The 25,807-nt window shown below is 40.0% G+C and overlaps 1 protein-coding gene across 2 annotated transcripts; it reads right to left on the bottom strand.

Moving 5' to 3' along the window:
- Nucleotides 1–712: 712 nt before the first annotated feature.
- Nucleotides 713–25,770, bottom strand: LOC147167154 (zinc finger protein 385A-like). 2 transcript variants are annotated; one of them, XM_086087917.1, is made up of 8 exons: nt 25,402–25,770; nt 13,931–14,079; nt 11,292–11,402; nt 4,146–4,323; nt 3,549–3,839; nt 3,195–3,382; nt 2,846–2,932; nt 713–2,528 (listed from the first exon to the last, which is right to left on the bottom strand). In XM_086087917.1, the coding sequence occupies exons 1-8, from the start codon at nt 25,409–25,411 to the stop codon at nt 2,295–2,297; spliced, it is 1,248 nt and encodes a 415-aa protein (XP_085944043.1). In that variant the 5' UTR covers nt 25,412–25,770; the 3' UTR covers nt 713–2,294. The 2 variants fall into 2 exon arrangements, with proteins under 2 accessions (XP_085944043.1, XP_085944044.1); XM_086087918.1 differs by having other exon boundaries at nt 11,352–11,402.
- Between the last annotated feature and the right edge of the window lie 37 nt (nt 25,771–25,807).

Here is a 25,807-nt window from a genome sequence, read left to right as displayed (position 1 = left end):
TGTGTGCAAAAACATGTAGGCCACTCTGTCTCTTTTGTTTACATTTGATAAATATTACTACTATTTGATGTATTTCTCATTTGATATAGATCTGTTTAATGTCACATCAAAATAAAGTGAGGTAAGCAATTAAAGTGTGTTGCATATATATATATATATATATTTTTTTTTTATTATTATTTTTTTTAAATATCGATACAGTGGTCTAGTTTATTGTGATGTAAAATTACCTATATTATTAAAAAAAAAAAAATATCTGCCTATCCCAAGAAAATTCAGTAATTTTATTGAACGACATTTTGGAATAAAAAATAAAATCAAGATAAAGCACATACCTAAAATGGGTGAGGGTGGATTATTTTTTGTTTTACCCGTCACGTGCAAGTGAATCTCTGCCTCTCATGACCGTTTTATTTGTGTCAAGGCAAAGATGTGTTGTAACTAAAATAACTTGCAGAAATGTATGTCAAGTTGAGAGATCCAATATGGTCCATTCACCAAGTATTGACAATCAAATCCAAGACTGCAAAACTGTTTTGCAGATTTGATTTGCTCAATTATGTTTACTATTCTAGCCGAGTTTTGAAACCCTATTCAGTGATGTTGCCCAATCTCCTAACATTAAAATATAACAAAATACCAACTGTGGAAACACAGATTCAAATAAAAAGTCTGTCCACTTGTAGTAAAATCATAAACTGAGTTTAATGATTTTGGGTACAATTCTATTAGAATTCAACAATTTGGAATCCCCCCGCATTTTCCATTTGTCATTTTTTAAATACATTTACAGCAATGTTTCTACACATCACTTCTAAAAACATTGAATATATCTTTTGACACAATCTTTATTTTACTTTATTGCGCTTCTTGCATTTCACATAAAAAATAGAGCAGAAAGTATTGCTAGTTTCTGTTTGCTGAAGTTTCCCACAAGTGTGTGACATGCTGCCGTGACAGTTTTCGTCGGGATTCTTCAAAGTTGTGTCGGGTCACGAAGCAGAGCAAACAAACCTTTGCTTTTTCCTACCGCACACCTGCAAAGCTATCTAAAAGGATGTTTTTTTCTACTCATGTCTGTGTATGTGTGCTTGTGTTTCTCGTATATGTATAACATAATGCTGGTGTATGTTTATAGATTAGAACATATTATTTTTTATAATATGCATATTATTATTATAATATTTTGCATTGTATTTGTGTGTGTTTGTGAGCTGCATATGCTCATATTGCAAATAGCTGCTACTATATTACTCGATCATTGCCCTGCTGTGCTCACAGTGTTGAAAGTCTTTCTCTGAGATACTGAAACTTTTCTGTTTTGTGCCGTGAAACGGAAATTAAAGCATTTGAAATCACTTACATGCAGACGTTTACCCCAGTGCCTAGTCACATTTTGTTTTTTTTTGTTTTTTTTAGCACATTACCGGGGGAAAATCTGGGGAATCAAATCCGGGGTTTTTATCTGACAATTAACATGTATGTAGACCTAAACCTAAAGATACTTGCCTAGTCTTCCCTGATGTTCTTTTAACTTTTTTTTTTCCTCTTCCCCAACATCTAATCAGACCACAAATATAAACACTGATAGCTGCATAGTACTTCTTCACCACAACTACAACTTTGCCAACCCATTGACATGGTTAAGGTGCTTCATTGACTATCTTCGTTAAGACGTATTGTATATTCTGTTCCTCTTTTACCCTCTGTTTGTGTCCCACAGAGGTAAGTACAGACCCCCTAAGCCAGCTGGGAAGATCTAGACATACAGTACAGAGAAATGTTGCAGAAGACTCCAGCAGCAACACAAATTCATTGACCACAAAAAAAGTGGGGGACCCATTACACAGTGATCGCTAACAGCTAACATCAGAGGAGACCACAATATAGAACCCAGCGGGTTTCTTCTTCTTTTTTTCTCTTTCTCTTATGAAATGGATGCATCGGATGTGGAGAAGGTTCGAATCACTTAAGAGGTAGGGTTTGAAACACGGCGGTTAAGACGGACGGCTGCAAAGTGGAAGTGCTTTTAATAGTCCACTTTGTGGTCTTTGCAGGGTCATGACCGACCGGGTGACTAGTTGGCATTAGCGGAAGTGGGAAAGATGAAAATGTACGCTGTCCCTTTAAAACGAGTCGTCCGCTACTTGTGGTTCTCCCTGTTAGCATAACAGCAGCAGCAGTCTGCAACTAAGCGTCAGTCACAAGTTCGACTCGAATGAAACACCGCCTGGGTTCGGCTCTCCGCTTCACAGTGTGCTTCTTCTGCCTGACTCCTCCTCGTGCTCACGCTATCAGTATGGAGTGAAGAGAATTGGCCCGTGCGTAGTGCGAATGGGCCCCGGGGCGGGCCTCAGCAGGCTGAGGGGCGGACCCTGTAGCAGGTGGTGGTGAGGGTGGTGGTGAGGGTGGGTTGGCGGTCCGTGAGGTCGGAGTGCCAGATGATTTGAGGATGCCGCAGCGGCCATGGCTGCCGCAACAGCCAGAGGATTTGGTAAAAGTCCCGCCCCCAGATTTTTTGGAAGTTCCTTTGGGAGAGACAAGGAAAATGGCATGTGACTTCTTGAGATGGTGAATAAAACACATATGGACAAAAGTACAGAATGTAAAAATGTATTCTGGGACAACTTTCTACAACATGATAGAGTGTATCAGTGTGAATTTCTGTCTGTTATGTTGTAGTTCATCCCAAGGTGTTCGATTGGGTTGAGGTCAGGGTTATGCATGTCAAGTCTTAAATGTCTACTTACTCGTCTAGCCGAGTGAATGATGAATTACAGTAATTGTTTATGAAGCGCGGCTCAAAACTTTTGGCCATATGGTGAAGTAAAGGTGAATGGTATACCATGAAGTCTGCACGCTTCTTGTGACGACTAAGTAAAGGATTGGGTTTCCCCGCAACTCCATCTCGATGCCTCCGGCTGGAAATATGCTGCAAAATGAAGAAAGCCAGAAAATAGATTTGAATTGTTTTTCTCTGTGCTTGTATTTTTCCTATTCTTTAAAAACAAACAAAGAATGACAAAAATAAATAAAAAATTTTTTTTTCATTTTTATAAAATTTATTAAATGTAAAAGTTTCAAAATATTCAAAATGTTCATTTTTAAAAACATTTAAAATTGTATTTATTTACCAAAAATTTATGAATTAATCAATTACTATTCAAACATAAAAATAAATAAATAAGTCTCACCTGTTTAAGCTGCAGCTCCGAGTTGACTCTGACATTGCAGATCTCACAGTGGAAGGTTCGTTCCTGAGCGTCGGGGTCAGACGACAGCTCCCCGCCCTGCTCGGGGCTGCCTTTCAGACCCAGACGTGGGTAGGCTTTAATGGGCCCCAGTCCACTTCGTGCCTCCAGAATTGTTTTGTGTTTTGTACCTAGGGCGATTAAAAAGGAATGGTTTGCAATATCTCCTTTACACCACTGTGTGGCAGTAGTGGTCCTGCTTTATGACTTTTTCTACAGTATTACAAACTTGAGATTCATAGCAGCCATGAGTCCATGCGGTTCCAACATTGCATATTTCTCACATGTACGACTTACCTTTGTTATGGGCCTCCAGCTGTGAGAGGGAATTAACTGCAACTTTGCATGAGGAGCAGTAGAGAAGCTTTTTGGCTTTCTCTTCGGACTCGCCAGAGGGAGGGCTGGGAGACGGAGTGTCAGGAAGGACCGCCTCCGCTGAGTCCGCAGGTGGCGTGCTGACACCGGTGGCCGGCGAGGGGGAGGATGGCACAGGTGCACCGGCGGTCTCCGAGAAGGGACACTCTGCTTCCGCTGAGAGGTGGCTCGGGGGCAAAGGTGACTCAGAGTTGGGGCAGGATTGTGTGTCGTCTATAAGCGGCAAATTATATTTCAGGTTAGTAAGCAGCCATATAAAAGCCTCTTTAACACGTGAGGACTTTATAGAAAAGTGTGAAAATAATGAGACAGTGTTTTGCTGTCAGGGCATGCCCAAAGGTCTGTCCACACCAGGGTGGTGACACGTTAGCAAGATCTGGCTCAGTGTACTGACTACCGCATAACAGCAGGACAATATGAAAAAGCATCACAGCAGATGTGTTGAGCATCTGGCTCATTTTGTGCCAGATTTTGTGTCTGCATCTGTACGAATCATCACACGTCACAGGTGAGGCTCACCCTGCTTATCCGGATCAGGATCCAGGTTGGATGGTGGTGAGGGGCCTGACGGTGAGGGTGAAGTGGTGGGGGGAGGGTGCTGCTTGTCGCCATTCTGAAGACGAGCTGACTTGGACGTCTCAATGCCCTTAACCCTGCGAGCGTGTCGGTTGCCTTTATAGTGAGCCTCCGCCTGATTCTGGAAGAAAACACAATTTGATGTGGAGATTTGTGAGGATGTTCATTTCACTTCCATCATCTTCACTCCTAATCTGGCTGCTGACAGCTAAAGTGAGTCAGAAAGCCAGTCATATAAAAAAAAAACATTCTAGTTAAATGGCCTGAAGAGTTTGCTTTACTTTGACATGGCCATTAGGCACACTCGAACATTCTTTTATTGTAATTTCTAAGAATAAGTCATTAAGCTTCCACTATCTCCAATGTTGTTTGACGACTTTCTGGTTTAGATGTGAAATAGTGCAGGAGAAACTTTTATCTCTCTTAGTGTGCGTGAAAGAGAGATGATTTTAGGACCACTCGTAGTCTTCATCTTAATTCTTAAGCAGTCATATTTTTCTCATATTCTCTTCTCTTCCCTTACAGGAGCATCGTTTGGGACTGTTCTTCTCCCTGCTCCCTCTTTTTTATGTTTTTCTTTTCTTTGTTTTTATCGGTGAAATCTGGCCGCTATTTTGGTCATTGTTTTTTTAATTTTTCTTGAACGGGTTGTAACTGTTAAGTGAATTTCATTGCTTTATACTCGTGACATGTGCAATGACAATAAATTGGATTTCATTCCAGACGTTACATGGCATTGTGTATATCTGCCAGTCTCTACATTCTTCTTTGTCTCTTATTTCTTTTTACTGTGTGTTCTCGTTTAGTGCCCCCTAGTGTCCAGACTGAGACACCACATAGCTGACATGCCTTGTGTTATAAGGCATTTCAGTTAAATACAATTTTGGGTCAAGACAGCTTTAACTTTTTGAACAATATTTGGTTAAAATGTGAATATTTCATGACAATTTAGAAATGTCATGACAAGCTAGCACTCAAATGTAAGTATTCTGTCTAAAAAAGAAAAATAAAGAAAGAAGTGATATCAGTGCATCCCTAGAGATAGAATGCGCAAAGTCAGCCTTTAGACGCATCACGAAATACAGCTGCACTATCCCAATAGAAAGCTAGCTGTAAAGATAAGTAGCTTTCTAGCTAGCTTAGCAAGAGCTTTTAGCTATCTGAAAACTGTAAAAAATAAAAAAATTAAAAAAATAAAATAAGTGCAGTAAAGTTCAATACAGAGTCAGGTTTTCCAAAGTACTAAAGGCAGAATAATAGATACTCTTGTATTGGATCACGTTACATGGTGTTATTGTTGCCAATGTTGTGACCGCAATACTATAAACACAAGATTAGTTAATTCAAGATTATGTCAAAAACAAGTCAGAGGAAGCCCACAAGGCTCCTAATGGATGCACGGTTGGGGCTTGATGGACCACCGAGTCGTGTTCAAGATGCCTCTGTAAACCTCATGTATTAGCTGGTGATGATAGTTACCCATATAGCGCTCATCCTGATTGGTGATGAAAGAATGGCATGCGTAGCTCGCCGCCTGTGTAACTCAACCCCGTGGCCGCAGCTTCCCAAAGCCCTCCATTAGACAAGGGGATGATGCTTTACTAGCCCACCAACAACTGCTAGACGAGAGCAACTCTTATTTTCCTAGCTGTTTTCTTTGTGAACGAGTTCGGAGACTTTCACTCTCTGTGACCTTCAAGACCAGGTCCTAAGAAATCAATGAAAGTCGGCCATTAATCAAACGTAGAATCTGGACAGTCTTCGGGGATTGGCGCGAGGATGCACTAGCTAACCGCGAAGACATAGATCACGCTGTCAGATCATTGAGGTGAAGGGGCAAAGTGAATAATGATAAAATATGAATGAAGTGCAGAAGAGTAAGACGAGTAAACGAATGACGACCCTTTTATGGAAGGGGATTAGGATGATTGAGGCATGGATGGGATTTTAAAAGGGGAGAAAATAGGAACAAGCCAACGTCCCTGAAATCCTTTTCTCTCTAAGCAGGATATGCTTTGATGTTTTATCTATACAGTGACAAAGGCACAGAAAATGGAGCGAGCTGGTCTCAGGCAAATCAGGGTACAGGCAGCAGCGACAGGCATGTGTGTGTGGGGGGGAGGGGGGGTTGTGAAGAAGCTGGCGAGAAGGCGACAGATGATACAGTCAACCCCACGGAGGATGAAAGAGAAACATTATAAACGCGAGCAGAAAACGGGCTGAGAACGAACTTGTCGACAAGGAAGGTGAAGGGGGAAAAACATTCGGGATCGAACGGTGTGCGGCGTGTGCCCGCTGTCGTTCTGCAGTGGTGACGACGGCTAATGCAGCATGGCGTGACGTCAGCCTTGCAGCAGGACTGTGCTCAACACTGGCAGGCTAATATGTCCTCTGCGGCCTGAGATGAATTGCCAATGTTATAATTACAACATGTAGCGCAAGAGGGGAGCCGTGAGAGGCACTTTATTCGGAGTGGTCACATCAATCACGTCGTCACTTCTACTTCTTTTTAACAACGGCTTCCCTCAGGCGTAAAACAAGAAATTGCGGAGGTGAGCTTTGCAACTATAATGCAAAAGCAGCTGTGGGAACCACTGAAAAAACGTGTCACTGTTTGTCCACCTTCCACCTGCAGAAACTCTACTCCAAGCAGATTATTCATTCATTATTAAAGCGTGTTCACAAAGTTCCCATCCTCTCCAGTTACTCTGGGAAGTTTTGAAGAGTAGAGGTGCAGTGCGACCAATCGTACACGGCAAACAAGGTGGCGGGGGATCGGACAGCCGCATGACAGAGGCTCGACGTGCATGAGAGCATCTTGCGCTTGAGTGTAACAACTGCCATATTTTGATTTATGTGCCAGCGTGAGCCTCATTTTGCCTGTTCGGGAATTTAGCAGACGGCTCTGCGTCACGGTGGCCGTTCTTGTGTATCGAGGGCATTTTCTTTGTCATGCGACCGGCACACCTGGCAATTTGGTGGTTTAAATTAGACTATGGAACCAAGTCTAAGTATTGGCGCAGGTAGTGTAACGCGATTTTCTGACGTGTGTGGTTGATGTCATCGTATTTCATTTAGTAGTAACATTACAAATGGCCGCCATCTTTGTGAAATAAAAAACAAAAAACATGAAATGAGCGTCCCTCTAAAATCATCCATAAAAAAGGAATTGTACTCAAGTTGAAGTGGCCAGACTGAGTATTTTTGACGTTGCTATTCATAGGTATGGCTCTGGCGTGCGTGGACTCGAGCAAATCAATTTCTTTTTTTGCCATGTCAAGGACTGCGACTCACTTTCAAATTTTAAAGGGAATGAGAGGAGCCGCTTTGATTGCCGGCGAATCAAGTTGGCTCTGTTCACGCCAAGGTTATTTTGGTTAACGGTAATTAACGAAAAAACTAAAAAACTAAAAACTAAATCAAATATGAACGAAAATGCTTTTTAAAAAACGAAAACTAACTAAAACTACATTCTATATGTTTACAAAACTAACTAAAACTAACTATAATTATAGCGAAAAGTCTTTGGTAATTAATTTAACGAATGAGCCTTTGGGGATGATTTTAAATGTGATTTTAAGTATATTTATTTCACTGGAATAAGGACATTTGAAAGTGTCTCACAGAAGTGACGTCATCGAGCAGCAGCCAATAGAAAAGCACCTTCAGATTGCGTCGCTCCGAGGCAACAACGAAATGCAACGCTCGGTAAGAAATGTGTTACTTTTCTCATTTTATGGTGTTTATCAAATATTGCCCACGAGCGGAGGTGGCAAATCCAAATCCAGAAAGTAAAAACCCTGTCACAGTTTGGCTAGCTCCCATTACCTGCTATGGAGCTAGCTAGGTAGCTAGCATCAATGGCTAAAGCCAAACTGTGGCAGGGTTTTACTTTCTGGACCTGGATTTGCCACCTCTGTGCACAATTAATACACATAAATTAAAAAAAAAAAAACTAATACTGAAAGCATTTTTTTAAATAACTAAAACTAATAAAAACTAACAGAACACCCTGAAAACTAATGAAAACTAACTAAATTTAAAAAACAAAAACTGAAAATGAAATAAAAACGAATTAAAATGGAAATTCCAAGACCATATTAACCCTGGTTCACACCCGACCACGGTGCAAATTTCTTAACTATTCCAAAGTGCATATATCTGCGAAAATACCATAACCCGGTCTAGCCTGCCTCTGCGTGGATTCAGACCGCTCCTTTCACTAGACTTTCACCGGGCACGAAAATAGAGCCCTGACTGTCTATGGTATGTAAATGCAGTCATACTGTCGTGAACAAAATGCTCCACATTCTCACATCTATTGCACTTGTGGACCATGTGAGAACATAAGTGGGGGATATAATTAAGTGGCCCCTCACGGAGAACAGGGCAGTGTTACACAGGTTTCAGATGACTCCTCTGCCCGTGTCCTTTATACACTGCTGCATTTAGAGGACAAGTATTTAGCACCCAATTGTCACTACGTATTTATATTTCAGGCTCTGCTTGTACGGCATATCAGAGTTTTGCTGGAATGCTATTTATGCTTTGGATCGTGGTTCCAGTGACAGACTGTAAGAGGGTTTTAGTGAGAGTTTGGATCCTTTAACTGTTAGGAAAAGGAAACGTAGCCTACGTCGTGTCGTTTTGACTTCTTTGTTCCGAGAGCACCCGCATCATTTTATAGATCTGTGTGAAAGTTTTTTCAAGGAGAGATTTTCAACTATGCCATTTTTCATATTTTTACTCGATTTTTTTTTCATGTTAACATGCCCTAAGATTTGATGTTGAGGTCGGTTCGGACTGGGAATAACAATCGCTTGTGACCATTTTCTTTCTGGCATTTTCACGGCAACCACACACGACCACCTTTTTAATGATAATCCTTGTAAGGACACTAATACCTTCAAACCAGCCGTTACTCAAATGCACACAGTTTGAAAAAAAACATTTATCTTACAAGGTTTATGTCTTAAAGTGGTTTGCCCAGAGACAGATGTACAAGAGCTCTCTCACTTTAAATGTCAAACAGCCAACGTATAAATCGTCTTCTTGGATGCTCACGTTAAAACCTCATCTGCATCAAGAAATGCAGTTCACTTCAGCTCACTTGAAAAACAAGTACGATTAGGTATATATTTCACTATATACTTAATCTTACTTGTTTTTCAATCACATGGTATGTGGGTGTGATAATATATTGGTGTAAGCTATGGACACTAATAAACTAATACGTTCAAAACAACACGCGCGATAAAGGACAGCAATGAACAGCATTAAGAAACGTTTTGTTTTTTTTAATCTTTCCTGTTATTATTGGTGAGGAGATAATAACTGCATTGTGTTTAGCACCACTCTTTCCATGACATAAACAAACAGAAGTAAACCCTGAAAAGAAGTGACCCGGACTGCGTGGTGAGACATGATTTTTGACTTATCATTTTGAACTGGTGAAGTTGCAACGTTGTCCTCTTAACGGGAACATTACATTCCTTCCCTTTAAATTTTTTTTTTTTTTTGCACTTTAGATGCGTTGCTTCAAGCTGGCAGTGCACCATCTGTCAAAAAAAAAAAAAAGCCTAATCAGCTTTAATGTAACTTTAAAGACGTGCTGCTGTTCACTTTCCTTCTTGGCCTTGTGTCCTGTTTCACACTCTTTCCATTAAATTCTCATCAGAGTAAATCTAATAGTCTCCTGTACCCTGACACTTGCTAGCTATTGCTGAGCTATGATGACCAAGCAAATCAACCCGGACTCAGAGTGATTAGCCTCATTCATTTGAAAAGAAACAATTGGATCTGTAGCATATTAAAGGGGTAGACAATAGCATATTGTCGTGTCGCGAGTGAAGCTCGCTCTTTAACGACGATACTCAGGCGTGTTTACGTGTGTATGAGAATGCCGTCCTAGCAAAAAAAAAGTTTGCAAACTCCGATGTTGAATGTTGAGATGAACCCTCACAGGTTAGTTTTAGTTTATTTACACATCCTTGAAGGAAAAAAAAAATGCAAATATGAAAGCAAAAATCACATCACATATGAAGGTTAGGTAGAAACTAATTAATGGAAGTTTAGCTTAGTGCTAGATAGCTGGTACGATAGATCACAGTGGATTCAAAACCTTACCAAAAACGAAAAAAAAACAGGCTTGGTTCCGCCATTGGCCAGTGTACAGCAAGGCATCCCGAAGGTTAAAGTTACTTTAAACAAAAAAGGAAAACACCTTGGACACATACAGTCTTGGTACACTCAGATAGGTTTTGGAAAAAGTGAATTTGAGGCTTGTCAAAGCACTTTGGACAAAATATGGTGGCGATAAAGCGCTCTATAAGTGCATTCCATTTACCATTTATGATAATGATCAAATTGGATTTTTCCTTTTTTTGGACTATGACGTGTTTTTTTTGTGTGGCAAAAGTACAACCTATTCAAGATGATTTGGCATTCGCTTCTTACATTAGGCAAATAGCAAATGTGGATTTTGGATGCGAAGACTGAGCTCTAATCATAATTAATTTAGTTTTTCTTTATAATTATTTATTTCTGATTTAATATACTGTTTTGCATACCGGCGGTTCAGTAGCCACAAATTCATATTTTTTTCAGATTTTTTAAAATATATTTTGTATTTAATATTTTATGTTTTTTTTAATTTATTTTTTATTAATGTATTTTTTTGCTAGTTATTTTGTTTTTAGGGGGAGCTCCTGGTTTTCATGGAAAATACTTATTGGTGGTTTAGTTTTCAAGAATATATTTTCAATGCATTTAAAATGGGCATACGCTGATTTTCAATATTTGCGGGTCCTCGCGAATAGCAGGCGTCATCTGATGTTGCTTTCAGCCGTGTCACTTTGTTCCTTACCAAAGAGCCGTTTATTACTAGGTGGTAAAAAAAAAAGAATTGTAAACAAGTCAAGGTCATAAAAAATATATATTAAACACAAAGCAAACGTCACCTGATAGTAGATGATCATCTGTGAAACCTTCACACTCATTAAATGTAGAGTATCACGTGTTGAGTCCAACTGCTGAACTTTAAATGGACATTCATGACTTGGGTGCGAACCGCCATGTCAAATTTCATACCTCCGAGTTGAAGCGAATTTGACAGACATTGCAGGAGATGATGGGTCGCTTTGTCCTCACCATGGGATGCCCGAAGGTGTGCGTCATTACGGCCTTCTGGACGGGGTCCATCTGAGGAGGGTGAGCACAAAGGTCACTTGATAGATTCAACAACACAGCATGAGCTCAGGGGGTTGCAGGTGAGCTGCTAAAAGAAGCGATGTCAACAAGCGTGAATTTGGGGTGAGGTGATTGATGTGGACAAACGGGGGTTGTGGGGTGGGCTCTTTCTCAGCGGCTGTTGTTTGTCTGGGCCTCACTTTTCTGGGTGCGGTTCAAATGCTTTAATTCACATCGTGTCTTGAGGGGCCTAATTACAGACTCCCTTCGTCCAAAAAAAGACACTACAGTCTACTGTCTTACATAGATTAGATAGAAAATCTACAGTGTGTTACTGTAGAAAGAGTTGCTTGTAATGTTTTTGGGGTTTTTTTTGGTATTAACTAAGATTGTATATTTGGAAATTAAATTATGGTATATATAAGTAACATACTGTTGATTGTTGGTTGAACCAATTCATCACACTAAATGCAAAATACAACAACAACAAAAAGGTCAGAACCAAAAATCAGTCGAGCTTATTGTTGGAGCTCACACTTTATGAGATGCGAGGTCGCTGCTGCTTCCTGTTGGAATTCAGAAACTCACAGACAGTGCGGGTGTTGCCCTCAGCAGCCACCAAAAGTTCTCCGTGGTTTTACTCAGCCTATCATCTGCTGGACGCATGCAGTCAAAATGAAAGACCGTTTACGCTCCACAGCTGCAGACACCCGAGGAAATTGTATTGGTCTGAAAAACCTGAATCCCGTTGGAATGCATTGCTGGCATATTCATGTTTTCTGTTTATTTTTGGCTTTTTTTCCCCTCTCTCTTCCTGTCCTTCTACTTTTCAGTTTGTGTAAGAGAGTGTGTGTCAGTCAACAAGCTGAATGAGTAATTAATGTGAGTAATCTGAATAATTGAGCCAATTCAAGGCACCTCTGCTCCCATTTCAGTGTTCAATTCATAATTGTTTAAATTTCAGTAAGTTCTCAATGACTAAATCAAAAGTAATTCATCATACAGATCCCAAATGTGACACAAACGCAAACAACATTTACATTTTGGGCCTAATCAAAACAGCAAAACTGAGGATCAAACATTTGGAAGATTTTCGAATCCGCAGAGACGGTCCCAAAAAGCTTCGCTGGGTTCACATCACCTCACGGGTAGTTGGAGGTCAAGGGAAGCTCTGTGCTACTAACGCCGCAGCTAGCTAGCGACGAGCTTTTGCCGACGACTGCTGTGGCTAAATCACATTGCAGAATCACTCCAGTAATCCAATAATCATCGCCTCCGTGGCGGCCAATAAGATACATTTCTGACAAATATCAATTCTCATGAAGGGATGACAAGAAAATGTGGAGAAGCCTTGCTAATTTGCTAAACTAACCTCAGATTGACTCGGCGAGCGCGTTTAATGCTGCCTTCATGTGGTATCGAAATGATAGTAAATACCACGTTGAGTTTAAAATGTATTTTGATATCTGAGTTTCTGCACAATTACATAGCGTACACAATTCAACGTCTTGTTCTTTACAACTCATTATTTGCTGTAATTGTTTGGTTTTACGAGCAAAGACGACGTCAACTGCCATGTGCATTATTATTATTATTATTATTTTTACTACTACAACAAAAGCACATTAACAGAACTGGTAATTACGAGTTCCCAAGTGGTATAAGATCCATTTTTTTCCCCATAGCACATGAAAGCAGGGACACTCTGGAATTAAGTGCTCGGTTGATGAAGTGCACATTTCACATATGTCTAGCTAGACCCACCCAGAAATGGATTACGATACGCTAAATCATACGTCAATCAGGAGGAGCGTTAAAATGTCGCAAATGACAAGTTCTTATGGTAATTTAAAAAGTGTTTCATCTAAATTATATTGTATTCCATATTCAAGGAAAGGTTGCAATTTTAAACATGATTTGATGAAATAAAACACATATGATCACAATTGCAAGACGTAATGATATCAAGTATTTGATTATATCCGATTTTTTTGATCGTACATACAAGTGTGTTTACAAGATCATTCAAGAACAATATGTAGGCAATCCATTTACTGATTATTCATAATAAGCTGGAGAGTGATTTATGAAGGTCTTATGACACGCGTGGCCACACTCCATGTCCTCAATAACGCCGGATGAATCATAAACGCACACAAGGGTCCTTTTGCCCGAGCGCACGCAGATGACCGAGACGATGTTGTGTGCATGTGTGTGGCCACGCTGACCTTCACATGAAACTCAATCTGGAAATGAAAACCAGGAAATGCTGACTGTGCGAGAACTCAGCTTTGGGCCTCTTATACAATTGATTAGCTCTAAGTCATTTTAGTGCTGTAGAACACTAACCAAAGCTTTTTTTTATTTTTGAAATGAGCGTCGCTGTTGGATAAAAATTTAAATAGCTGTTACTTTGCAGAAAAATGTGCAAATCCTCTGCGTGTCTTTCTGGTGACAAAGATCCACACTATACCGAGCACCTTGTGATCATCTCGGATTCTGTTTATTCAGCATATATTGACATGACTCGGAGCACTTACTATATTAAAGTTGGGGAAGAGACCCAGAGTTGCAGGGTGGGGCGACTCCAGCGGGAATTGTAGGAAGGGCTTCATGTCCAGGGGGGACGGCGGGAAGGCGGCTGGGCTCCTGAGGAAGGCAGGGACCGGCCCCGCTCGGTTTACGCTTCCTGTACACAAAGACAATTTGAGATGAATAAAAAGACGTGCTCGAATAGATTATTCTCACTCGCTACCAGAATTACCTTTGACCCCAGCGACTTGCAGTATCTTGGATCACATATCCTCTAAAATCAATACAATTCTTCCTCTGACTTTGTCGAATTTGGTGCGCTTTGTCAAATTTTTCTTGTTTTTGTAGTTATTTTGTTGTTGTATTTTTATTCAAATTCTTGTTTATTTATTTATTATTTTCTTGTTCAAATAAACTCAAAACTCAAATTATTCTGCCATTTCAGAAGATTAGTTGAGAATTTTCATTTGAACAGCGTTAAACCTTAGAGGACTTGCAGAAAGCAAATATGGTGCAAAATGTCTTGCTAAAATGAAAATTCAGTATATGATTTTTTTTTTTTAATAATCTAATTGCAACCATCCCCCCCACCCTCCCAATATTTTGATTGTGATTGATTATTTTTGTCAAGATCCGAACAGATAAATTATACAAGTTAGGGACTTTTTTCCCCCAGACCGATTCTAGTATGAGTACTCAACTCTTGAGTAGTCGCCAATATCAAGTACCGATACCATTAATACTTTTGATACATAAAATATATTTAATATATATCTTTACCTATTTAAAGACCCACGTATCCCAATATAGCATTTTTCCATAAACTTGCATGAAATTATGGCAATGTTTTGTTATCGTTTTTTCCCATTTTGTTCATGAGTATATATTTTGTACCAAAGACACAGTAAAATTAATTTAAATAAATAATTCAACTATTAAACGGCATCTGTCAGACATGTGTGTCTCATGTTCCTGATCATAAAACGGCCCCGCGAGTACCGATACCGTGACATCAAACCAGGTATCGGCCCGATATCAATACATGATGTCTGTATCACCCATTCCGAATACAAATGTTTTGGTTAGGTTAGGCTTTCACTAAAACAAAGACAGACGAAATATGAATTCATCTGAAAGGCAGGTTATTTAGATGATTCGTTTTGGAATCAAAAGTTGCGTTGAATTGAAATGCACTTCCCGCCTGCACCTCTCCTCCCACGACGCCCCTTGCTCACTTTCCTCTCACTTGCAGCTCAGCCTCACTGGATGCCTGTACTTAAGGACTCTTGTGTGATGTGCAGGGAGAGGGCTAAGCTCCTTAAGCCTCACAACCGGGCTGCTGCAGATATCTGCCTCCTCTCACTTTCTCTGCCGATCCATTCCGACGCCAGACGTTGTTTTCTGTCCTCATTTCATGGTCTCTTATTCTGCTTGCCTGCATCCGTACTTTCTCACTTGCGCGGCTCGTCTTTATCTCCGCCACTATTTTGCATGCTATTCCCACCGTCAAGATCTTTGGTGGGGGGACCCGCAACATGCTCAGGGTCCAATCTGACAGCACAAGAAACAATTTGAATGTAATGCTGTTCTCGTCCTCTTATTGCTACTGCTTTGTGATGACTGCTTACCCCCCCCCCCCCCCCCCCCCGCTGAGGAATTGGTTCAGTGTTGTGCTATTTTGGTGAGCCAGACATGTTTCTTTCACGGATTGGGAAGGCTGAGTAGAAATAATTTTGGGATGGCAAACAGGGAAATTGCTCAAGTCCTCCTTATTTTCTAATCAAAGAAGTCAGGGCACTTTTGTAATTTAGTAACAATCTAAAATACCATTTAATACAACAAACGATAATGAATGTTCACAAAAAGAGAGACTTAATAGCGATAATGAACAATAAGGCTAGAATTCAAGGTTACCTTAAAGGGGAGATTTTTAGTTTGCACTCAGAAATAAACACTGGGTATATACACATGTAATCCTTCTCAATCAACACCTCTGGGCTTCTGTTAGTGTGTGGTGGTGATTTTGTCATCATCCACCATCACCCCAGCCTGTATTCTGCCATTTAGTTGTGTTTTGCCATGCGAGGGACGTTTGTGGGCGGAAAGTCTATGTTTACCCCTCCAGCCAATCACAGAGCGGGGGGCGTGTCGTTGAAGGCAGATAAGAAGAGTGGGGGTTGAGCTATGGGAGGAGTCAGTTTTGAATGGGTCGTTTACAAACACAAACGTATAATAATGTTATGTTTCAATTTTGTAGGGGTTGGATTTTGTTATTATTGTTATTATGGGTATGTTTGTTGTTTTTGTCTGTGGTTGGTGTTTGTCACGTGTTCCTGATTTCCCCCCTTGTCTCGTTATGTCTGATCACGTCCACCTGTGTTTCTTCCCTTCCCAGTGTGTCTGACCAATCGGTGCCCTCAGCCTATTGTGTTCCCCAGGTGTCTCTTATTTGTGTTTGTGTATTTAGTCTGTTGTGTTTGTCCAGTCCGGGTCGGTCCATTGTTGCTTCCAAGTTTTGTCGTTTCGCCCATGTCTTGCTAGTTCCTCGTCAAGCCACTTGAGTTTGCTTTGGTTTAGGACTTTGTTGTTTTTTATCGGCACGTTGCACCACCTTGTTTTTGTTTAATTAATAATTGTTTAATTTGTTTTGGAATTTACCTCGGCCTCCTCGCTCTGCCACACATGGGTCCAAAACCACAGCCAACCGTGACAAATAATCTGCATCTTGGATTAAAAACAATCAAAGCGGGCTGGAAACCTTCTGTGATGTAATTAAATGCTTGGTTAACAATGCAAATAAAAGAAGGACATCTCAAGACGTATGGATTTAAGCAGGAGGTGTAATATTTCCTCACTGCAAAAAGGACTGTAGAAAATTTAAGAAAACAATATCGTAAAATAAGAAAATTATTACTTCAAATAAGCAAAATTATCTGCCAACAGAACAAGAAAATTTTATTCAAATTTACCTGTAAGATTTTTTTAAAATAAGAAAATAATACAAGGCCCATATCAATTATTGCGGTCTTGAAAATAGTATTTTCAGACTAAAAACAAGTAATGTTGACTTTTTTCAAGCTGTAATAAACAGAACTATTTTCTTGAGTATTTTTTTTTTTAACGCTCCAATAACTTCGCCTGAGTGTCAAGCAGGCAAATAAGAGGTCCCATTTTCTTTGTCATGATCTAGTCAGGAATTTAACCCACAGCCTTCAAGTCACTTTACCACTAGACCACTGAGCTGGTACTGAAAAATGGAAAAATTATCTTAGTAAATATAACAAAATGAACCATATCGCACTCGTCTGTTTTCGTACTTGTATTTTTTTTCCATTTATCTTATTACTAGATTATGCAAAATCTTAAAATAAGAAAACTCATGAAACCCCAGCTCAGGGTCTTTGATGTTGGTTAGTTGTCATCTTAAAGTGTGGGAAATGCTTGTTTTAATCCTCAGAGTACTTAAAACTGGCTGTTAACGCTCGATGTCCAAACTGCTTGATCAAATAAGATAATTAAGTAATAAGTGTCTTAAAATAAGCACAATGATTTTGCCTGACAATTTCATTTGAAGTAAAAAATAACTTTTCAAATCAAAACAAGCAAACTTAGGTCAAATTTCTGAATTTGTATCTTACTTAAGATTTCACTTTTTGCAGTGCTCTCTGCCTAGCCAAGCGTGCTCCCGCTGCTCATTTTACGCCACATTACAGTTTAAAAGTCAAATCATTTCTGCCGTTCCTTCATTAAAGTTGCATCATGCCACAATAGAGTCACGTATTTCAAGCTCGAGTCACATCCTTTGCCAGCTTGTCTTCCGCGACCTATACGCTCTTCCTGAGTGATTTACAATGACATCAGATAAGTGAATGCGGCGCAAGCACACAGGACGACTGGCATTGATTGGACACATTGAGAGGAGAGTTAAAGTGTTAAAGTGCTGTCAAACTCTATAAATCCAGACCTCGCCATCTATTGGCCCTTCGCTCAGGAAAAGGGAACAACTCGCCTCTCCCAGACCCTCACCGCAACTGCCTTTTGTTTTCTTATGCAAATGTTTGGCTGTGAAAAAGATCAATGCCCATGTAATAGCTTATTGAATTTTGGGGTGGATTTGTGAGAGCCGGCCTGAAATGAAGAGATGCAGACGGAATGAGGGGGAATAAAGGCGGGAAAAAAATGACAACCACGGGCCAGCAGCTTATCACCACAAAGCGCGGCGTGCATGCGCAGGCACGTGCACGCCCAACGTGCTGTGTCTCAAATTGGCAATTCATTTGGCCAATTTCGCTTTAATAATCACAGAGGTAATGTCAATGTCAGCCACAATGGTGCCGCCTCTCAGGGTTCCCTGGCTGACTGCATCACTCTGCTTCATGGTGGGACCAAGACAGGGAGTGGGAGGGACTGTTGCCAAAAAAAGAAAGAAATGCAGCCATCTTTCCTTCTTAGCTCGGCACAGAATGTCAGGCGCCTCACATCTGCATCTAAATGGGCTGCTGTGCACAGATACCTCCAGAATCCTCCCCTGACAACGCTGGTGTGTACAGAGCATCCAATGTGGTGCCTGCAGCTCTGTCTTGACCCACTCTGCTTGTGTTTATTTCCCCCCCGCAGTTTATGCGGCGGCATCACACATTCTCAAGTTGATTTAGTGGTAAATAGCACCGTAAAGTGCAGGTGATCATTTATGAGCTCTAATGCTAATCTCAACGGGATCAACTTTGTTTAAAAAAAAAGAAAAGAAAAAAGGTTACAAATCAAAATAAATACATTCATTAAATAAATAAATCAATATTTTTGACAGGCAAATACTTTTCAACATATTTGCAAATACGTTCGAACATACTTGCATGTACTTTTGAACGTACTTGCAAATATGCTCGAACGTACTTGTAGGCTAAATGCTCAAAACATAGCATTTTTTCTCATAATGCCACAATGTTTTAACCTGCTAATGTGATTGATTATTTATTTATTTATTTATTAGCATTATGGTCCAGCATTATACCAATACACAAACCTTGTTTATTTTCATTTTTAAAAAATAATTTATTAAAATGTCAAAAAAAATTACCAAAATGTCACAGTGCATTGACTTGCGCATACGCAAATAAAAAAAAAAGTGGGTTTTTTCAGCATTTGGCCTACATTCTACCAATACGTTCAAAAATGGAGCAAACATCGTTATTTGTATTTTTATCATTATCATTATTATATATTTATCATTATGTCTGCAGTGCATGATTTCTGTTCGTCATTTTTTCCCATTGACTTGTACATTTGCATACCCCGTGGCATTAGGGTGAAGAAAAAAAAAATACTAAATTTTAAGCATTTATCCAACAACTACGTTCGAATGTAACATATTTGCAAGTACGTTTAGAAAAAAAAAACTTAGGTTCAACTTTGTCTGCTGACCTTTGTTTTTTAATTTTCGCTTTTTAAATATTAAAACATTGCATTTCGTTATGTGATATTTGTTGATGAACGGGTTACAATGACCCATGGACATTGTTGAAACAAACAGAACAAGAGCGCTACGCTTATTTTCAGGTAAACTAAAATGTATTTTCATGAACGTTAAAACGTATTTGCAAGTAAAAAGTATTTGCTAGTACGGTCGAATGTATTTACAAGTACTTCGGAACGCACTTGCAAATACATTCCAACAAAAACAAATACGCGTACTGCAAAATGTTACTTCAAAAGTTGACTGCACATCAGCAGTTCCACGCTTGTACACTATGCAACCTCTAAATAAACACTGCAAACTTTCCTGCGACTGCAGCGTGACTCTGCTGTTCTATGAATTACTAAGCATCAAATCCAATTTACTGCAGCTCAGCTTACCCCCAAAGTCAAACGAGAGCTTTTTTAACCCAAGCATGGGACTGACCACAAAGCACACAAACCACTGCTGTGTAACTTCTGGGCTCGGTCCCGATGAATGTCGCGTCGGTGTGTGTGAGATCTGGACAGCGCGGCTTGATTTAGGTTTGCACTTTGTTTTAATGATAGATGTTCTGCGCCCTGGTGGCTGGCCTTAAATGCTGCCTGCCACACAACTCCCATAAGTCCTTTCACCGAGAGAGTGAATGCGTGTGCGTCAGCGAAATCTCTGAGATCTCACCGTTTTTGCAATTACCAAACACTTGTTTTTATTTTCCCCACTCACATGAATTATGATTATGCAAGTGTGCTGTCAAATTGCTTTAGGCCAAATTTTCACAGACAAACATGAAAATGCCGACAAGTCTGCCATTTCAACATTTGTCGGATTACCACAGTGGCAAACATCCCCTAATTAGCAAGAAGATGAGCTTGTGGAGGAATAATAGCAGGGGGGGGGGGGGGGGGAGTCGATCGAGCACGGGTGAAAAAAAGAAAGGAAAAGAAAAAGCACTGGACTAAGAAAGGGAAAGTGAGGGAAGGCATCTGAGGTTGGTGGGGGGGGGGGGGGAAGCCGCATGCTTTAAGGTGAGTTCAAGGTGAACAGGGGATGTAAAGAGCCGTGTAACCTGCAGGTTAATGTACAGGAGAAACATCACTGGCGGTTGCAGCAGAATGTGGCACACGTTGGTTAACACCTCCATGTTATTATCAAGCGACTTCCACATATTAGCGAAACAGTACCTGCCTCCAAGGCTTAACTTTTGGCTGTCACATGCAAAATGTCACATGCGCATGAGAAATTTTGGATTCTTTTTTCATCTCTCCTCACTGGATGGGTATTTTTTGTCACATTTTAGCCGTTAAAAAATCCTGAGCTCTGTAGCAATATATCCAATACTTGGAACATGTTAACATAGTGTAAAACGACCGAAACCGGCACATTAGCCCAGCGCATTAAAAATGCCTTTAAAAGTCACACAAAGCTGCCATTATGGAGCTCGCGTGAAACTGCGCACATTTCATAAGGTCTTAGTTCAGAAAGCGTCTACAGATTTTTCTTGGAACCTTTCCTCTGTTATTTGCCAACAAACTCACCTATTTTTTGTTTTTGTAATCAGGTCAAAGCAACGTTTACGGGAAAAGCAGCGCTTTGCTAACATTTTGGGCCATCTAGAGGTAACATGACCTAAAATTCACATCACAGTGTAGATTTTATCACTTCACAATAAAAGTTTCTATCTATAAACATAAGTGTAACAATTACAATAGAAGTCTTTCGAAATGGAAATTTGCAAATCTCAAAACTTAAACTTAAAATGCAACACAAATAGTTACAAATAGTGCAAATGAACACAAATACCTAATACATTAATAAACTTTTGACCTTATAGGCTCCTCGTCCTGACTGACATATGCAGTAAGATTCACTGTGTAACCGTTTATATATTATTTCCTCTCTCGACACTAATTAACCCGATAATTTGCTGTTCATAGTTAGTTCCTTTTCACTGTAATGCGACTCCAGCCAGACCTCTGTCAAAAGTGTGCCCTTATTTTGATGTTCCACTACTCTACATTTTACGTTAGCTTAGCAATTAGCAAATGAGCAGGTCTTCTCCGGCTCTCTTCTTGCTGAGTGTGCCGCATGCTTAGCTATTTGCCACAAGTGTAGCTTATTCGCCAGCACTATTAATATACCTGCTAATTTGCTGTTCATAGTTATTAATTCTTTGCTGAAGCCAGACCTCAGTCAAAGGTTTACTGACCCCTAAGCATTTATTTTGATGTTTCATTACAATACATTTTACGTTAGCTTAGCGGTTAGCAGGGCTTCTCCATCTCCTCCTGCTCTCTTCTTGTTCACTGTGTCGCATGCTTAGCTATTTCTCGTTGCGATATTTGTGGCAAGTGTAGCCTATTCGCCGCTGCGGATTCACACCATGGAAGAACAGTCATTAGCTGTGCCAGCTAGCCAAGTCGCAGCTCTTAGCATTCCCTCAACAGTTTACTTAGCAGCTACGAAAACAGGGAAGACTGTTTGACGTGGATGTACCGTTTTGTTTCGTTTAAAATTATACAGACCAAGCCTTGCACGCCAGTTCCAGTAACAAAGAGTGGTCCACCCTTTTTTAGATGAAACATGAACAAATTAAGACAAAGGGAAAACATCTCTCAAATATGAAAATATGCATTGCACCGCGGATACATCCACAAAGCCCTTATTTCACAATGACGTAAGACAGATAATCGTGCGTTACCGCCAACCAGGAGAATTCAAGCATATGATCACTCTTTTCAAGGAAGCTTCTGAGCAGCTCTTTAAATGACTTGGTCCTTTAGGGAGCTGTCGGAACATCCCACACCTGGTTGCCGAGTCTATTTTCATTATACTGAGGTCACCGTTTTGCGCAGTTTGAGGCCAACAGACAAGCGTACGGCATGAAACCACAGTGAAGGTCATTAAGAAATCCAGTGTGTCAACACGAGCCCGCAGCCTTGCCACTCCACATTATTATTATCCTTTTATTTGAGCATTTACACACCTGCTGGACCTTGACTAATAGGGCTGGCAGAGCAATGCAACCTGAGCGTGCAAGGAACCCAAGGAAAAACATACGCAAAGGAGCCACCATACGTTGATAACAATGGAGCAAGCAGGTGCATCCTTCACTGACTTTTTTTTTTTAAGGGAGGAGACAAAGGATGGATGTTCAGGTGACAGACAATATAGAAGTAGGATGTCATTTTCTAGGGGGAGCAATAATTACAGGTTCTATTTTGAGAGCCTGTGTGGTTCGATGCAATCGCATGGTCTTGAAGCAACACACAAAGATAATGACGGGTAGGCGCCAGGCTCGTGACTCTCAGGCCTTATTTGGCAACCTTGAAACCAGCAAATGACAGATCTACACATTTCTGCCTTTGTGCCGGAGTCTTTATTATTATATATATGGTCACCAGACTTCTGGCTCAGCAAAAGCCTTTGTCTGCGCCTTAGCAGACATTTTAACTGGGTTCAAGAAATATCAACTGGCTTATTTTCACTCGCCAAATGTTAGTCATTTTGAAGGATAAAGAAAATATACCTTTGGTTATGTGTACAATCAATGCTATTTGTTAGCCCGTCCAAGGTGTTTTGCATTGTGTGTTAGCATTAAGCTAGCGGAGATTCTTAATACAAAGTCGTGTGGTTGTTTTAAATACTCTGTGTGTAATTATTATTGTAAATGTTTAATTTGACAGTAAACAACAACTGGCAGTGGCAATAAACAGATTGAACTCCTTTTTTTTTTTAAAGATATCTTTTCAACTTCTGTTTGTTGTGAAGTGAGATGTGTTGAGTTTGTTGCCGTCATCTAATGCTCGTTGTGATCTACTGTTTATTTAGAAGGTTTAAAACTAAATACTCTAATAATACAAAGTCCTCCATAAGTGACTGAGGATTGTAAAGGTTATAGGCGGTAAAGGTAAAGAAAAAGAAGCACTTAATTAGCCCACTGACTTTTAATTCAACATAATAAAAAGCTCCAAAACTAATAATACACAACATTCGTTGCACACGCCACCTCAAGCTGAAAGAACCCTGATTACTTTTGTAAAAATGTTTTAATATAGGCTACACAATTATAATATAACATTAACATTCCTGACAAAACTCTGCACCCTTGGCCTCTCATGCTATACTTATTCATTAACTCTCCTGTTTTTTTCTCATCTTTCCCTTTCCAGTGTTTTATTGCGTCAACATGAAGCTTAACAAACAAAATGCACAGAACTGTGAACAATAACATCACACTGAACAAAATGGTATCCAGGCTGATCCACTAATATTATGCTCCACTGATGTAGCTAGCAGGGTTGTCAAGGCAATGACGGAGATGCTATTCTCCTCGTGCAATGATTTCAAAGCTTTTGTTTTACTCGTCGCGTTAAGAAATGTGCTACTTTTGTGATGCTCATTTCTTCCAATTCAATCAAACTTCTGCTAGACCCAGTCAGTCTGTGGGAAATATGTCAGTTTGTTAAGCATACATTTCAAATGTCAATATTGGTCATCCTTCAATGAGTTGCCTTGATTTAAAGGTCATGTTGTTTATCAAAGGCAACATACCTCTCTGATTCTTTTAGGGGGCATTGATGAGTGGCAGGACACACACACACACACACACACATACACACACAATGCGAGGAAGGTCTGCGTGAGAGTAAAAAAAAAAAAGCTTTGGTCCTTTATTTTAAATAATTAACGACCGCAAACCTCTGGATGTGAAATATTCATTTTAAAAAACACGGAATAGTCACCAAACGCTGCTCTGCACCGAGGGAGATGAGTCATATTTAGCACATGTTTAAAATGTGTGAATCTTTGCTCTCCGGTGTTCAAATGGTGTCTGGGCAGAGAAAATATGCTGATGTGATTGTGACTGATAACGACATGTGAGTGTGTTTCGAGACAAAATCTGATTATGCTTGTTCTAGCACAGGGGGTTTGCGCGTGAAAGCTAAAATAGATTGAATAAAATATTCACTCGCATAATCTACAGAGACAACGCTGTCATTGCAATTTATCCAATTACTATTTTATGACTCTTCAAATGATCAAAACCAACATAAATGTGTCTATTCAATTCACCTCATAGATAAGAATTAATCCGCACAGTAATGAAGAAAATGATGGATGTGAACTCTGCTCTTTGCAACTGTCACGTTGTCACCCAACCCTAACAAAATGGACCACAACAAAAAAAACATGTTTCATTCAAGTACATTTGAGGGGGCCTAGTGGTGAAATTCTATATTACTCTCTCACCCCTCCCTTTTTGAACAAGGAGAGGAAATGAAGATGACCTTCAAACATTGTCATAATGTAACATTGTCCTTGCATGATCACATCAGCAATCAGTGCGCACTTTGATATCATTATATCAAATGATGACAGAAGCATTGCTTGACAGACAACAAACATTATCTACTGTATTTGTGCATTCAGGGCCACTGTAGAAAAATGGCGCTGCAAGATGGCGGCTCTGTTAAAAAACAAAACAAAACAAAAGACCTGCTAAATGTGCTATGGTAAAACCAATTATTCTTTTTAATCAAATCTCCTTACTCAAATTTGATTAAAAAAAATAAAATAAAATAAAAGATTGACATTATTCTTGGTAATTATGTGCTGTCCTTCCATATTATAATTGAGCCATGAAAAAAAAGTCAGACCTATCAAAATAATTGAACACTGACTAAATGCATTTCAAATTAAATGTTGCTGGCTAAGGATGCCTTTTGTGTTCATAACTTATGGAAACTAAGCAGTAAACTGAGATGACCGATCATTTCAACTGTCACATGAAATGTAATCATGTGTAAATGTACGTCTTCTCGAACCTTTTCCCACATACTCATTGACCTGCCAAGAAAATTCCGTAAAGCTGATCATGATAACAAAAATTGTCAAATGCGCCAATTATAAAGAAAAACGCAGCTGTTTCTTTGTTTACTCGTCTGTGACTGACTACATGCATCAAAGTTGCACAATGTACCCCCCAAAAAAACTTTGATAACATAAACATCATTCATTTCTCACCTAAGATCATCCTGAATCCTTCCACAGTGAACTTCTTCCTGTCCACCACGTCGTCCTGATCTCGTCTCCCGTGAAGTGTGCTAAAGCTCGAGCGCGCCTCTCTCAAAAGTCAGCATCAATGCGTAAGAAGCCTCCGACGCTCACAAGCTTGACTTTGCATCCCGCTGTCGTCGCTCCTCTCCAGCTGCTTTTTTGCGCCTGTGATCTCGATTCACGTCGTCGCTGGAGGAGAAGCACGCCGCTCCTGCAACATGCACGCAGGTTCTACTGTATGCCAGACGCTAAAATGTCTTCACCAGACGTTCAGTCAGGAACAACAGCGAAAAGAGCTGAGGTGAAGCTTCACGAGATGGGAACCTCTGCACTAACTCTCTCTCTCTCTCTCTCTCTCTCTCTCTCTCTCTCT

Source organism: Leptonotus elevatus, chromosome 10, assembly GCF_054856555.1.
Source record: "Leptonotus elevatus isolate MCC_2025b chromosome 10, RoL_Lele_1.0, whole genome shotgun sequence".
In the NCBI taxonomy this organism is placed as follows: Eukaryota; Metazoa; Chordata; class Actinopteri; order Syngnathiformes; family Syngnathidae; genus Leptonotus; species Leptonotus elevatus.
This window is presented reverse-complemented; position numbering and strand designations above follow the sequence as displayed.

What these genes read in the sequence shown, in the direction of transcription:
- LOC147167154 (XM_086087917.1), bottom strand. An exon ending in AAATTCGCTTCAACTCGGAG is followed by an intron (nt 4,324 to 11,291) that starts GTATGAAATTTG and finishes GTTTTCTTCCAG; the next exon opens with AATCAGGCGGAGGCTCACTA. An exon ending in AGAAGCGTGCAGACTTCATG is followed by an intron (nt 2,529 to 2,845) that starts GTATACCATTCA and finishes TCTCTCCCAAAG; the next exon opens with GAACTTCCAAAAAATCTGGG.